The sequence below is a fragment of the Schistocerca piceifrons genome, chromosome 1, assembly GCF_021461385.2.
Source record: "Schistocerca piceifrons isolate TAMUIC-IGC-003096 chromosome 1, iqSchPice1.1, whole genome shotgun sequence".
In the NCBI taxonomy this organism is placed as follows: Eukaryota; Metazoa; Arthropoda; class Insecta; order Orthoptera; family Acrididae; genus Schistocerca; species Schistocerca piceifrons.
This window is the reverse complement of record NC_060138.1, coordinates 534,507,919-534,522,338: the sequence shown is the minus strand read 5'-3', so window position 1 is coordinate 534,522,338 and position 14,420 is coordinate 534,507,919. Positions and strand designations below refer to the sequence as shown.

The following is a 14,420-nucleotide window of genomic DNA, read 5'->3' as shown; positions in this document are numbered from 1 at the left end:
CCCTCAGGTATATAAGAATAAACATAGTCCTCTGGGTTATTTAAGTCTCTGATAAGGTCCACATTGAAACTACAGAGAGAGACATAAAATGCACCTGAAGGGCACAAAAATATTTGTTAACTAGGGACAGTAAAAATAATCAACAGTGGCACAGCATGTTCTTCAATTAGTATACCATGAGATGATGATTTCCAAAACCAAAATTTGCAGTGATGAACTATTATCTGTAGCTATGTAGAGAAGCCTTCAAAATATATAAACATGAAGTCAGTTTTATTAGAAAAGAAGAAGCCACTGATGTGTGGTGCAAAGAAACGCATAACAAAAAACATTATTCACACTAGCTTTTGAGCTCTTGCTCTTCTTCTAGAAAAAGTACATTCATTCACATACACAAACATGTGGGTGTCTGTATGTGTGAATGTGTGAACTTTTGTTAGAAAAAGAGAAAGAGTTCAATAGACTACTGTTTTCTGTTATGCCTTTCTATGCTCCACACATCAGTGTACTATAGGTCAGTGATTGCCCTTCCCTTATTTGGTACAAGTTTTAGCTTTGACAGACAACAGTCCAATAATTAAACTTTTCTTTCACAAGCATTTTCTTTGCTGGGCATGCCTCTTTTTCACTCTCCAAAATCTAACCCATCAGTCAGCAACACTCAACAGATCCAAGAGCACCTATGAAATATGATTAACACAGCTTTGGATGAAACTTTAGGAACAGTAGAATTTTATAGACTACAGCCATACAACCTGACAGATTCACCAGAACTAAATAATTTAAAGTTTGTGGAATAGATTCAAGACTAGGGAAAGAGGGGTCAGGAGAAAAAAAAGACACTAAATATGGACAAAAAAAGCTTTGATAATCACAAAAGAGAATGAAATGAATTATAGAACATTCCAGAAGTTAGAGATTCTTTTGATATTGCAGCCTGCATCAACACGGGAACATACCTACTAGATTTACTGCCAAGTAAAGAGGCAGAGTTCTTCAAAAGTAGGACTCCAAAATTTACTCTTTTACTTACCATCAACAATCACTATTCCAGCATAATCATTGGTAAGACCTAATTCAGTAACAGGAGAGACATTTGTGAGATGAGACATATTCAACACCAACACCAATCTGTTCTTACCACATAAGCATGACATACAAAAAGTTGTCAGTATAAATGGGTTTAGATACAGATCTGTAGTAGCAAAAGACAATATCTTTTTGTACAGAATGTTCTGTAGAATAACAAGGCACCTGGATCACTATGCATTATCAGCAGCCATTTTCTTTTCAGGAACAGTATGTTATTTGTATTTGTATTTATTTATTTATCCTGTGGATCACATATTGTACAAAGTACACATGATATAGGACAACTCATCAATGGGGAATTTTTTCCATGACAAGAGTTTTTCTACCACCACTGGGTTTAAATTGATGTTCAGTATTTTTATTAGATTTTATCAGTTTCCATCATACATATTTCTGTCAGTATGCTGTGTAACATTTTTTTTTATCCATGTTTCATCTCCATCTCTCTCCTTTCCTGTCTTCTTTCATTTTATTGTTTGCTTGTTGGTTTTCTCTGTTTGCTATTCTCCCTTACTTGAGTTATTTCTCTGGACTTTTGAGGTACTATTTTCTGTAGTCTTTCGTTTTCTGTGATTGCCTTGGCTAATTCTTCTTTTCATTTTATTTATTTATTTATGGTACTTTAAGTTCATATGCCCATAGCAATGACATGCTAAAATTCTTTTATCACACTTCAGTTATCAGGTTTTCTGGTCTCCTGTGTTTCATTCTGTAATTAAACATCCTTTATTGCTCTACAGTCTACAGTCTACAGTTTCTCTCTTAGGCCATGGTTGAAGAATGTCTTTAGAAATTTAAAACTTCTAAACACCATTCTCTACATATAATTTTTTCTGATCCTTTACAGAAACTGGTTATCCAGTTTAAGGTTCACTCATCCTTTCATGTGCATGACATGATTTTTTGTCACTTTTCAAGCTGTTATAAGAAATTTTTCCATGTAATTTAATTGTATATCTCTGTCTGTGATCACAAGAAGTATCATGTATGTGCCCTTGATGAAATTTTTATACAAACAGGGCAGTAGATTAGCTGGTAAGTGCTATTTACAGTTAATAAATAATGACAAAACACAAGAAATTTAAGATTAAAAATATATTTCTTATATTTTATTTTACATTTGTAAAAATGATACATTTTTTTATACTCAAGGACACTTTTTGTATTTTTAATGTATCAACCACTTCAACAAATGATAACAATTGTTACTAATGAATTGATACTAACATTGTTAGTGATGTTAAGTCCAGATCTACAAGAACAGATGAGGACATTTCATAAAGTTGCACTAAACTAAATAATATTTTTAAAGCTTAAATGTTATATTGCCCTATAGTTTGTATTAACAAAACCTTTGTGCTTAAAGAAAATATTATTTACTTGAAAAAATTGCCATTTAGTAATTAATTGGACAATGGCAATACAAAAAATATGAACTCTTTTTGTAAAATATAAGTTTGTATTCTGAAGAGCATCATGCTCTGAGAGTAAGAATAGTTCTGGGACAGAAGAAAAGTTATTAAGAATATCCCTTCAGTCACTGTTTTGACATTACTGGTACAATTATATTTAATGTGGTTTCCAGAATTATTGCATTATAAAATGGGAATCATTCTGATTATTCTTTTCCACTCTAGCCAAACTCCAGATTTATTGAGAAGATTGTAGCACAATGATAAATTAATCATTAAAGCACTAATCAAAAAGATGTGTACATAATCAGGAAGGTGCTTTACACAGTCAGATTACTGGCTGATACTACTAACTAAATAAAAAGCACAAACCATGTAGCAAAAAAACTATTATAAGACATAACATAAAATAACTGTGGGCAAGAGGAGGAATTGAGATGCATCAATGGCATACTCATGACCTTATTATAAGGGCTTCTGAAATTAATATTACTAGCAATAAAATGTGTGACACTAGCAATTTCAAATTCAGATCAAGGAGGTAAAAATGCTATTTGTATATATTGAGAGATGTGCACCTTTGTTGCACCTTTCATTACTTTTGCTGACATTATAATAAATTAAATTCACACCTTTGCAACTATCACAAAACATTACCATTAACACTTTCTGTGTATTAGTGTTGCATTTCTCTTTTTGAAATGACTTTGTTATTATAAACTTGCCTGCTTTAGTACAGTTTTCATGGTTTATTTATTTGCACAGACAGATCTCATGACTATTTCAGGACTATTCGCCCTCTATTACCAATGTCACAGTACAGTTATGACTTTGTCACGTAATAGGTGGCACAGAGGATAATAATGATTAGTACAGTTTTTAAGGAACTTGCTAGTTATGATTTCAAATGTGTAACATAGGAAATGTGATATATATAATCAAAAGAAAACATCTGAGGAAAATTTACATCTGACAGTCAGTTTCTGAAAAGATATCTTTTACTTCTTATAGATTTTATGTTAATATCAGCTCCAGATATTTAAAAAATAGCAAGGTAATAGCACTGATGAGGAAGTAAAAACATAAAAGCTCATGATTAAAAACAATAAAGGTAATCTTGATAAACAGCAATGAAAATCATTTTACATATGAACCAATACAGTCATATGTTTTTCAGATATTTATTTAATTTCAAACAGATAGATTGGAGACTATCAACTTCAAGTGCTTCTTTTCAGTGAGAAATAACTTTATAAGAAACTGGCGTTTATCATAAAATAGACCATTATTTTCTTGTGGACACTTGTTTAACTCTGTTTTTCATCATCTGCTTTACAGAAAATTGTAGTGGTTTTTTATAGTGATCATTTTCCTTTGGAATTATATGGTTTTGTTATCAATACTGTTTGGCAGTGCAAAAAGTTAGAGCTTGAAATTATTTACATATTTACAAAACATTTTACAATTATTGAAAATTAAAAGTGATGTTATGGTTACACTTCCAAAAATTCTCAAAAATATAAACTGTTAAATTTTTAAATTAATATCTGGAGTAGTGTACACAGGTTCTGACTTTCAATCAGTTATGTTTACTAGGTAAAGCACACATTCAGACATAAAAATCCAGAGTATCTCACATACACCACATTTTCATTTCAATAAGCTAAGTATTTGGTGTTCAGTTATTTGTGTTTGAAAATAATGGCAATAAAAATATTCTTTTAGATTCATATCAACATAGCATTTCCGCTTAGCTTGCTGCAAAGGGGAAATACTTTGTTTTACAGCAAGATGCAAGCACTTTGGCCCATTTTGTAAATGCTGCATTAATACTACCCATAGAAATATCAGAAATCCAAATCCCAATTTGAAAATTCATCTGGAGGGATGTCTAAATCCTTTGGATATGAATCAAAATTTGATGTGTCAGTAGGGCCTCTTATCTGAAAAAAAGAAGAAATTTATTATATGAAATAGTGGAAGTGCTGTGTCACAATAGGCACAACAAAAAGATTCACACAATTACAGCATTTGGCCATTAAGGCCTTTGTCAACAAGGGCCTAAACAAGCAGAAAACAATACAAAAAATAGTGTTCAGTTGTGGATTCTTCACTGGTGGCATCATTCTTGGAAGAGGGCATAGCAAAATTGGTTTCCCACTATGATAAATGTCTGAACAATAGTGTAAACTAAACAGAAAAATAATTTAAGAAATTCTTTCTTGTAGAAATAAATTTTGGTTTGAAAAAATATTTTATGAGTTTTTTTTTTTAATGAGATGTGTTCAGGAGAAAGTATAGCTTGCCCTATCACGAGCTTCCCTGGAAAGCGCTGTCTCAAAATTTTAATAGTAAACCTCTCTGAGGTGCACAACACATCTTGTAATGTCTGCCACTGATGTTTGTTGAGCATCTCTGAAATGCTCTCAGACTGACTAAATGATCTCATTAAGAAATGTGCTGTTCTTTTTTGGATCTTTTGTATGTCTTCTATTAGTCCTATCAGATAGGGATTCCAGCCTGATGAACAATACTCAAAAATCAGTCAAACAAGCAGCTTATAAGACATTTTATTCATGCATGAGTTACATTTCCTTAAGATTCTTCCTATGAGCCTCAGTCTGACTTCTGCTTTTCCTACTATTTGTTCCATTTGGTCATTCCACTTCATGTCATTCCTGACAGTTACTCCTATATATTTTACATTGAACACTGTTTCCAGCAATTTGTAATCTATAGTGCAGTTTTACAGAAGTACATTTCTTTTCATACATATGCATAATATGTCACATTTATTTACATTCAGGATAAACTGCCAAAGCCTCAAAGCCTCCACAATTCAGTCCACTGCACATCATTCTAAAAATTGATACTATCTTCTGGCATTGTTACTTTCTTTTAGATAATTGCTTCATCTGCAAACAGTCTTAAAGAGCTTCCAACACTTTCTACTAGATCACTAATGTACACTTTAAACACCAACAGTCCTATCACACTTCCTTGATATACTCCAGAAATTACCTTTACATACGTGGATATTGTTCCATTAAGGGTAATGTGTCAAATTCTATCTGCAAGGAAGTCTTCAATCCAGCCACTAATCTAGTATGATATTCATATTTTTTTCAATAACTGGAAATGTGGGATAGTGTCAAATGCCTTCCTGAAGTTAAGGAACACAATGTCAACCTGAGTACCATTGGCTACAGCACTACAGATCTCTTGGTGGAACAGGGTGAGCTGAGTTTCAAAGGTCTCTGTTTGCAGAATCCAGGTTGATTTTTATAGAGGAAATTTTCATTCTCCAATAAGTCATAGTTCTTGAGCCATAAACATGTTCCATGATTTTACAACAGTTTGATATCAACAATATATGCCTATAATTATGTGTATCTGTCCCATGGCCCTTCTTTAAAATGAGAATGACTGCATATTTTTCCAGTTGCTAGGTACCATTTGATGCTTCAGCGATCTATAGTAATCTGCTGTTAGAAGGGGAGCAAGTTCTTTTGCATCTGTCTCATCTGGTCCTGATACCTTTCAAGAACTAAATGAATGTCCTTGCTTTTCTATTCTGTGATCAGTTATCTCAATATCTGCAATTTGCCTGTCATACAATGACTGAAACAAGGGACTGTGTCACAATCTTCCAAACTGAAATAATTCCAAAACACCTGAATTCAGTTTCTGGCCTTCTCTCTGTTATCTTCCACTTCAGTGACAGTGTGGTCACTGAGATAATGAATCAAGAATTTCGAACTGCTTACTGATTCTGTGTAAGAGCAAAACGTATTAGGATTTTTTATCAGACTGATTGACAAAATTTTACTTTCCAAGTCACTGAACTCTTCTCTCATTGCTTTCCTTACACTCATTTTCACTTTGTTCTACCTTTGTTTGTTAGCTAGGTTTCTGACTTCTCTAGAATCTGGTGAAAGTTCTTTGTTTACATAGCAGTTTTCCAACATGCCTATTAGACCATGATGGGTCTTTCCCATTTTTCAAGACCCTGCTTGGAACATACCTTTCTAATGCATATTGAACAATAGTGCTCCACATCTTTGTCCTCATGACTGAATATTTGATGCTGACTACTCATATACTTCGCAATTGGTATCCTGTCACTCCTGCTTAGCAAAAATATTTACTTACTTTTCTGAATATTCCTCGTAAAACCCATGGTCATTGTTGCCATTACAGCCTTATGATCACTGATACCTTCTTCAGTGTTAAGCGATCCAATTAGTTAAGGTCTGTATGTTGCTAGGAAGTCTAAGACATTTCCTTCATGACTTGGTTCTCCACATGCTTGACGTAATATTTGGACAAGACTTGGAGAATCATGTCATGGAAATCCCTAACATGATTTTCCCAATCAATGATCTCTGGCAAGATGAAGTCTGCCCCCCCCCCCTCCCCCCACTCCCACCCCCATCTAACACTCTCCATTACAACAATATGATGAGAAAAGTTATTAACAATAATATTGTGCTAGTTGTTTCTCTCTGAAGCCCTCTAGTACTACAGCTCCTGACCCAGGTGGTCTATAAAACATCAGATTACCATTTTTGACTGACGTTTGATGCTTAACTTCACCCAGATTGATTCACATTCATATATTGTGGTAGCCTCACTAGATATTATTGGGTTCTTTACTGCAAGAAATACACCACCACTAATGGTCATTAACATGTGCTTATGATAAATATTCCTATATGTGCTTAGGATTTTACCACAATCCACTGCTGGTTTCAACCAACTTTCTGTTGTTAATACCATCTGGACATTATAAACTTCAATAAACAATAATAATTCTGAGAGCCTTCCTTGGATGCTCCTGCAGGTTACTAATGTCATATTAACCGTTTCTATAACTAATATATGAGCACACACAGAATTTTGTGGCTATTGTAAATTCAGTTTTGGTAAACAATTCATTCCTGATTCCAAAAGAGTGTTTCTCTAACCTAAAAATCCCCATTTGCATGACACATGTTCTCCACCACTGTAGTAGCTGCTCCCTGTGTGTAGTACATAAGGGAGAATACTACAATTCTGCACCATATAGTGGAGGTCAAGAAATTCACATCCAATGCCATTCACGCGTGCGGCGTGTCCCTGCTGTCCAAAGTGGCCGCAGTACGCTCCCAAGTGCAGCCTTGGCCTAACCATAAACAAACCTCTAAGAAACTGCAGCAAACCCCACGGCAACTTCCTTCATGTCCGCAGTGTTTTACAAAACATTCACAAGAGGATTGTCCCCAACATTGGGCCGTGTGTCACAAATGTAAAAAGAAGGGTCATGTGTCATCCGTTTGCAAATCTGACCGCATGGCTGAAAGCAAGGGGAAACTACAGCCGTAATTTTTCCCGAGGGCATGCAGCTTTACTGTATGATTACATGATGATGGCGTCCTCTTGGGTAAAATATTCCGGAGGTAAAATAGTCCCCCATTCGGATCTCCGGGCGGGGACTACTCAAGAGGATGTCGTTATCAGGAGAAAGAAAACTGGCGTTCTACGGATCGGAGCGTGGAATGTCAGATCCCTTAATCGGGCAGGTAGGTTAGAAAATTTAAAAAGGGAAATGGATAGGTTGAAGTTAGATATAGTGGGAATTAGTGAAGTTCGGTGGCAGGAGGAACAAGACTTCTGGTCAGGTGACTACAGGGTTATAAACACAAAATCAAATAGGGGTAATGCAGGAGTAGGTTTAATAATGAATAGGAAAATAGGAATGCGGGTAAGCTACTACAAACAGCATAGTGAACGCATTATTGTGGCCAAGATAGATACGAAGCCCATGCCTACTACAGTAGTACAAGTTTATATGCCAACTAGCTCTGCAGATGACGAAGAAATTGAAGAAATGTATGATGAAATAAAAGAAATTATTCAGATTGTGAAGGGAGACGAAAATTTAATAGTCATGGGTGACTGGAATTCGAGTGTAGGAAAAGGGAGAGAAGGAAACATAGTAGGTGAATATGGATTGGGGGACAGAAATGAAAGAGGAAGCCGCCTGGTCGAATTTTGCACAGAGCACAACATAATCATAACTAACACTTGGTTTAAGAATCATGAAAGAAGGTTGTATACATGGAAGAACCCTGGAGATACTAAAAGGTTTCAGATAGATTATATAATGGTAAGACAGAGATTTAGGAACCAGGTTTTAAATTGTAAGACATTTCCAGGGGCAGATGTGGACTCTGACCACAATCTATTGGTTATGACCTGTAGATTAAAACTGAAGAAACTGCAAAAAGGTGGGAATTTAAGGAGATGGGACCTGGATAAACTAAAAGAACCAGAGGTTGTACAGAGATTCAGGGAGAGCATAAGGGAGCAATTGACAGGAATGGGGGAAATAAATACAGTAGAAGAAGAATGGGTAGCTTTGAGGGATGAAGTAGTGAAGGCAGCTGAGGATCAAGTAGGTAAAAAGACGAGGGCTAGTAGAAATCCTTGGGTAACAGAAGAAATATTGAATTTAATTGATGAAAGGAGAAAATATAAAAATGCAGTAAGTGAAACAGGCAAAAAGGAATACAAACGTCTCAAAAATGAGATCGACAGGAAGTGCAAAATGGCTAAGCAGGGATGGCTAGAGGACAAATGTAAGGATGTAGAGGCCTATCTCACTAGGGGTAAGATAGATACCGCCTACAGGAAAATTAAAGAGACCTTTGGAAATAAGAGAACGACTAGTATGAATATCAAGAGCTCAGATGGAAACCCAGTTCTAAGCAAAGAAGGGAAAGCAGAAAGGTGGAAGGAGTATATAGAGGGTCTATACAAGGGCGATGTACTTGAGGACAATATTATGGAAATGGAAGAGGATGTAGATGAAGATGAAATGGGAGATATGATACTGCGTGAAGAGTTTGACAGAGCACTGAAAGACCTGAGTCGAAACAAGGCCCCCGGAGTAGACAATATTCCATTGGAACTACTGACGGCCGTGGGAGAGCCAGTCCTGACAAAACTCTACCATCTGGTGAGCAAGATGTATGAAACAGGCGAAATACCCTCAGACTTCAAGAAGAATATAATAATTCCAATCCCAAAGAAAGCAGGTGTTGACAGATGTGAAAATTACTGAACTATCAGCTTAATAAGTCACAGCTGCAAAATACTAACACGAATTCTTTACAGACGAATGGAAAACCTAGTAGAAGCCAACCTCGGGGAAGATCAGTTTGGATTCCGTAGAAACACTGGAACACGTGAGGCAATACTGACCTTACGACTTATCTTAGAAGAAAGATAAGGAAAGGCAAACCTACGTTTCTAGCATTTGTAGACTTAGAGAAAGCTTTTGACAATGTTGACTGGAATACTCTCTTTCAAATTCTAAAGGTGGCAGGGGTAAAATACAGGGAGCGAAAGGCTATTTACAATTTGTACAGAAACCAGATGGCAGTTATAAGAGTCGAGGGACATGAAAGGGAAGCAGTGGTTGGGAAGGGAGTAAGACAGGGTTGTAGCCTCTCTCCGATGTTGTTCAATCTGTATATTGAGCAAGCAGTAAAGGAAACAAAAGAAAAATTCGGAGTAGGTATTAAAATTCATGGAAAAGAAATAAAAACTTTGAGGTTTGCCGATGACATTGTAATTCTGTCAGAGACAGCAAAGGACTTGCAAGAGCAGTTGAATGGAATGGACAGTGTCTTGAAAGGAGGATATAAGATGAACATCAACAAAAGCAAAACAAGGGTAATGGAATGTAGTCTAATTAAGTCGGGTGATGCTGAGGGAATTAGATTAGGAAATGAGGCACTTAAAGTAGTAAAGGAGTTTTGCTATTTGGGGAGCAAAATAACTGATGATGGTCGAAGTAGAGAGGATATAAAATGTAGGCTGGCAATGGCAAGGAAAGCGTTTCTGAAGAAGAGAAATTTGTTAACATCCAGTATTGATTTAAGTGTCAGGAAGTCATTTCTGAAAGTATTCGTATGGAGTGTAGCCATGTATGGAAGTGAAACATGGACGATAAATAGTTTGGACAAGAAGAGAATAGAAGCTTTCGAAATGTGGTGCTACAGAAGAATGCTGAAGATTAGATGGGTAGATCACATAACTAATGAGGAAGTATTGAATAGGATTGGGGAGAAGAGAAGTTTGTGGCACAACCTGACCAGAAGAAGGGATCGGTTGGTAGGACATGTTCTGAGGCATCAAGGGATCACCAATTTAGTATTGGAGGGCAGCGTGGAGGGTAAAAATCGTAGAGGGAGACCAAGAGACGAATACACTAAGCAGATTCAGAAGGATGTAGGTTGCAGTAGGTACTGGGAGATGAAAAAGCTTGCACAGGATAGAGTAGCATGGAGAGCTGCATCAAACCAGTCTCAGGACTGAAGACCACAACAACAACAACAACAACCTGATGTTCATGCACATGATGCTGATTCTGCTTCAGTGTTGTCTGTCAATTGTACTTCTTCCCTTTCAGGGAAGTTATTCCTCGCTGTCCAAATACTTGGTCGGGATGTTCACATGCAGGTGGATACTATCAATTCTCAGACGTATCTTCAGTTGGGTACTCCAATCCTGTCACCTGTCACTAGGCAATTACGGTCTTACAATAAACTGAAGATTTCTCTCTTGGGACAATTTGATGCTGAGGTATCTTACAAATGTGTCATTTGCACTGTTCCCATATTTGTGGTCAACCATAGTAACGTGGAGAATCTTTTTGGTTTCGATGCCTTTCGCGTTTTTGGGTTCTCCATAGATGACTCTGTCAATATCGTCTCTGATGCTATTCCTTATGCTCTATTGGATTCCTTGTCAAAGACATTTTTGTCCCTTTTTTCTCCTGGGTTAGGCAGTGCAAATGACTTTGAAGCTCATATCACGCTCAAACCGACTGCTCGGCCTAAGTTTCTTTGGGCTTGGCCCATTCCTGTGGCCCTTCGTGATCGGGTCAAACAGAGCTGAATCGTCTCACTGCTTCAGGGGTCTTGCTTCCTGTCACTTCCAATGAGCGGTCCTCTCCTGTCATTGTTGTTGCTAAGCCCAATGGTGTTATTCATCTCTGTGGCGATTTCAAAGACACTGTAAATGCTCAATGCCTCATCGACACTTACCATATGCCTCGACCTAAAGAATTGTTCACTAAACTTGCTAGAGGCCAGTGTTTTTCTGAACTTGACCTGTCAGAAGCTTATCATCAACTTCCTCTCGACGCTGCTTCCTGGCAGTTTCTGGTCCTTAACACGCCTTTCGGCCTCGATCAATACCAATGACTGCCATTCGGGGTTGCTAGTGCCCCTGCTCTCTTTCAGCGATTCTTGGAACAATTATTGCTCACTGTCCCTGGGTGTATAATTTGCATGGATGACATTGTTGTCACTGGTTCCACCACTGAAGAATATCTTCAGAATCTCCGCACACTTTTTCATGTCTTACAGACTGCCTGTCTTAAGTGTAATCTTCAGAAATCAAAATTTTTTTCAGGCATCTATCACGTACTTAGGGTTTCAACTCTCTCAGGATGGTATTCGTCCGCTTCAGTAAACTGTTGCTGCGATCGATGCCCTTCCTCGCCCTACATCTGTTAATGAACTGCAGGCCTTCTTGGGGAAAATAGCATACTATCACAGGTTTTTACTGTCTGCTGCTACGGTGGCTCAGCCGTGGCATCACCTGTTGCATAAAAATGTGGCTTTTCGCTGGTCCTCATCATGCAATGCGGCTTCCCAGAAATTGACTATGCTGAAACAGGCCCTGTGCCTGGCTACTTATCGACCTGGCCAACATCTTGTTCTTGCCACGGATGCTTCTCAATTCATGGTAGGTACAGTCCTTGCACACTGTTTTTCTGATGGTTCTGAACAACCCATTGCTTATGCCTCCAAAACGCTCACGGATGCCCAACGAAAGTATTCTCAAATTGAAAAAGAAGCTTTGGCCATTATTTATGCTCTTCATAAGTTTGGTGGTTTTCTGTATGGATCCAAATTTCATCTTGTTACGGATCACAAATCACTTGTTTCCTTGTTTCATCCATCAACGTCACTTCCCGACAAGGCTGCACACTACCTCCAGCATTGGGCTCTTTACTTGTCTTGTTTCAATTATGAGATTCATTTCCGGCCGACAGCTCAACATGCGAATGCTGATACACTGTCTCGCCTTCCCATGGGTCCTGATCTGGCATTCGATAGGGACGAACTTTTGTGTTTCCACCTGGATGTTGCCGAGCAGTAGATTGTGGACGGGTTCCCCATCACCGGGGACTGGCTGGTGGCTGCTACAGGTTCTGATCCTACGCTCTCCCGGGTTTTACACTGTATTCAGAAGGGTTGGCCAGATCGTCCGTCCGCTAAGACTTCTGATCCGTTGCGGAACTACTACGCTTTGCGTTACCGCCTCATGGCTATGGATGGTGTTATCCTCCTTTCCACCGAAAATGCTTCGCTGTGTGTTGTGGTACCTGCGTCTTTATGTGCTGCAGTCTTGCACCTCCTTCACCAAGGGCACTGGGGTGTCTCTCGCACAAAATCTCCGGCGCACCATCATGTATACTGGCCTGGTATCGACTCGGAAATCGCACATGTGGTCGCTGCCTGTGGCCCTTATGCGTCACAGGCCGCCGCCCTGAAGTCATCTTTGTCACCATGGCCTTCGCCTGAGAAGCTTTGGGAGCATTTTCATGCTGACTTTGCAGGACCTTTTTAGGTACTTATTGGCTTTGCGTTATTGACGCCTACTCTAACTTTCCTTTCATTGTCCATTGCACACCTCCTACCACCACGGCAACCACAAATGCTCTAGCTCGCATTTTCTCTTTGGAAGGCCTTCCCTCTACTCTTGTTACTGATAATTGTCCGCAATTTGCCTCTTCCGATTTTGCGGATTTTTGTGCCCATCACGGCGTCATGCACGTCACAGCCCCTCCGTTCCATCCGCAGTCAAACAGTGAGGCTGAACGTCTGGTCCGCACATTTAAGGCTCAGATGAGGAAACTCATGACTTCTTCTGCTGCTGCTGATGATGATGCGCTTCTCCAATTTTTGGCTTCTTACCATTTCACCCCCATGGGCGACCACAGCCCGGCTGAGCTCTTACATGGCCGACAACCCCGCACGCTACTTCAAATTCTGCGGCCTTCCACCTCACGGCTGTGGGTGCCCTCGCTTGGCCAGTTCACAGCCAGTGACCTTGTATGGGTACGGGGATATGGCAGGTGGCCAAAATGAAGTCCTGGCCACATCTTACGACACCGTGGCCGATGCCTGTATGAAATCCAGATGGACACGGGTGTTGCAGTGCATCATTCGGACCAGCTTCGGCCTTGTGTGCTGGCAACACCTATTCTGGATGCCCCTACACCACCTCCAACTCTACCTGACGCTCGGGATCCTAAAATTTCTCATTACTCACAATGCAGTCCTCTCACAATCATCTTGGTGCCAGACAAGAACTGCCGCCAACAGGAGATGTGCTCATGCAGGAACCAGATGACCACCATCTGTCGGAACAACTCTACTCACCTCCTTCTCCTACAGACGCGGACACATCGCCCACGTCTCCTGTTATAACAAACGGACTTGCCACAATGGGCAGACTGGTGCATGGGGCCCCAGCAGATGCGACCCCCATGTCTCCTGTCATTTCGATCCGTTATCATCGGGAACACTTCCGTCCGTACAGGAAGCCTCCTCCTCGAGACTTTACAGCCAGTCAAACAACACCTATGGACATTAGCAATCTACAGGCCACCTCCATCAAGACATGTGCAAAAACTTCAAAGGGGGGAAAACTGTTGTGACTCGGCGATCTTTCAGAGTGCTGCTGCACAGTTACGTGCATCCTCTACATGCGGCGCTGTCTGCCAACCATGCAGCAGCAGTGCCACCTTAGCGGCCAGCCAGCCAGTGGCTGCTAGACTCAGACTCAGTTCTG

The 14,420-nt window shown here is 39.2% G+C and overlaps 1 protein-coding gene across 2 annotated transcripts in view; it reads right to left on the bottom strand.

The window, feature by feature from the left end:
• Positions 1-2,261: 2,261 nt before the first annotated feature.
• Positions 2,262-14,420, bottom strand: part of LOC124798975 (cGMP-dependent protein kinase, isozyme 1) — a 586,392-nt gene continuing 574,233 nt past the window's right edge. Inside the window, exon 12 of one of the 2 annotated variants that reach the window (XM_047262512.1) lies at positions 2,262-4,447. In XM_047262512.1, coding sequence (XP_047118468.1) covers positions 4,352-4,447 — 96 coding nt within the window. In that variant the 3' untranslated portion in view covers positions 2,262-4,351. The remainder of the gene's footprint in view (positions 4,448-14,420) is intronic. The other variant, XM_047262520.1, reaches the window with a different exon arrangement.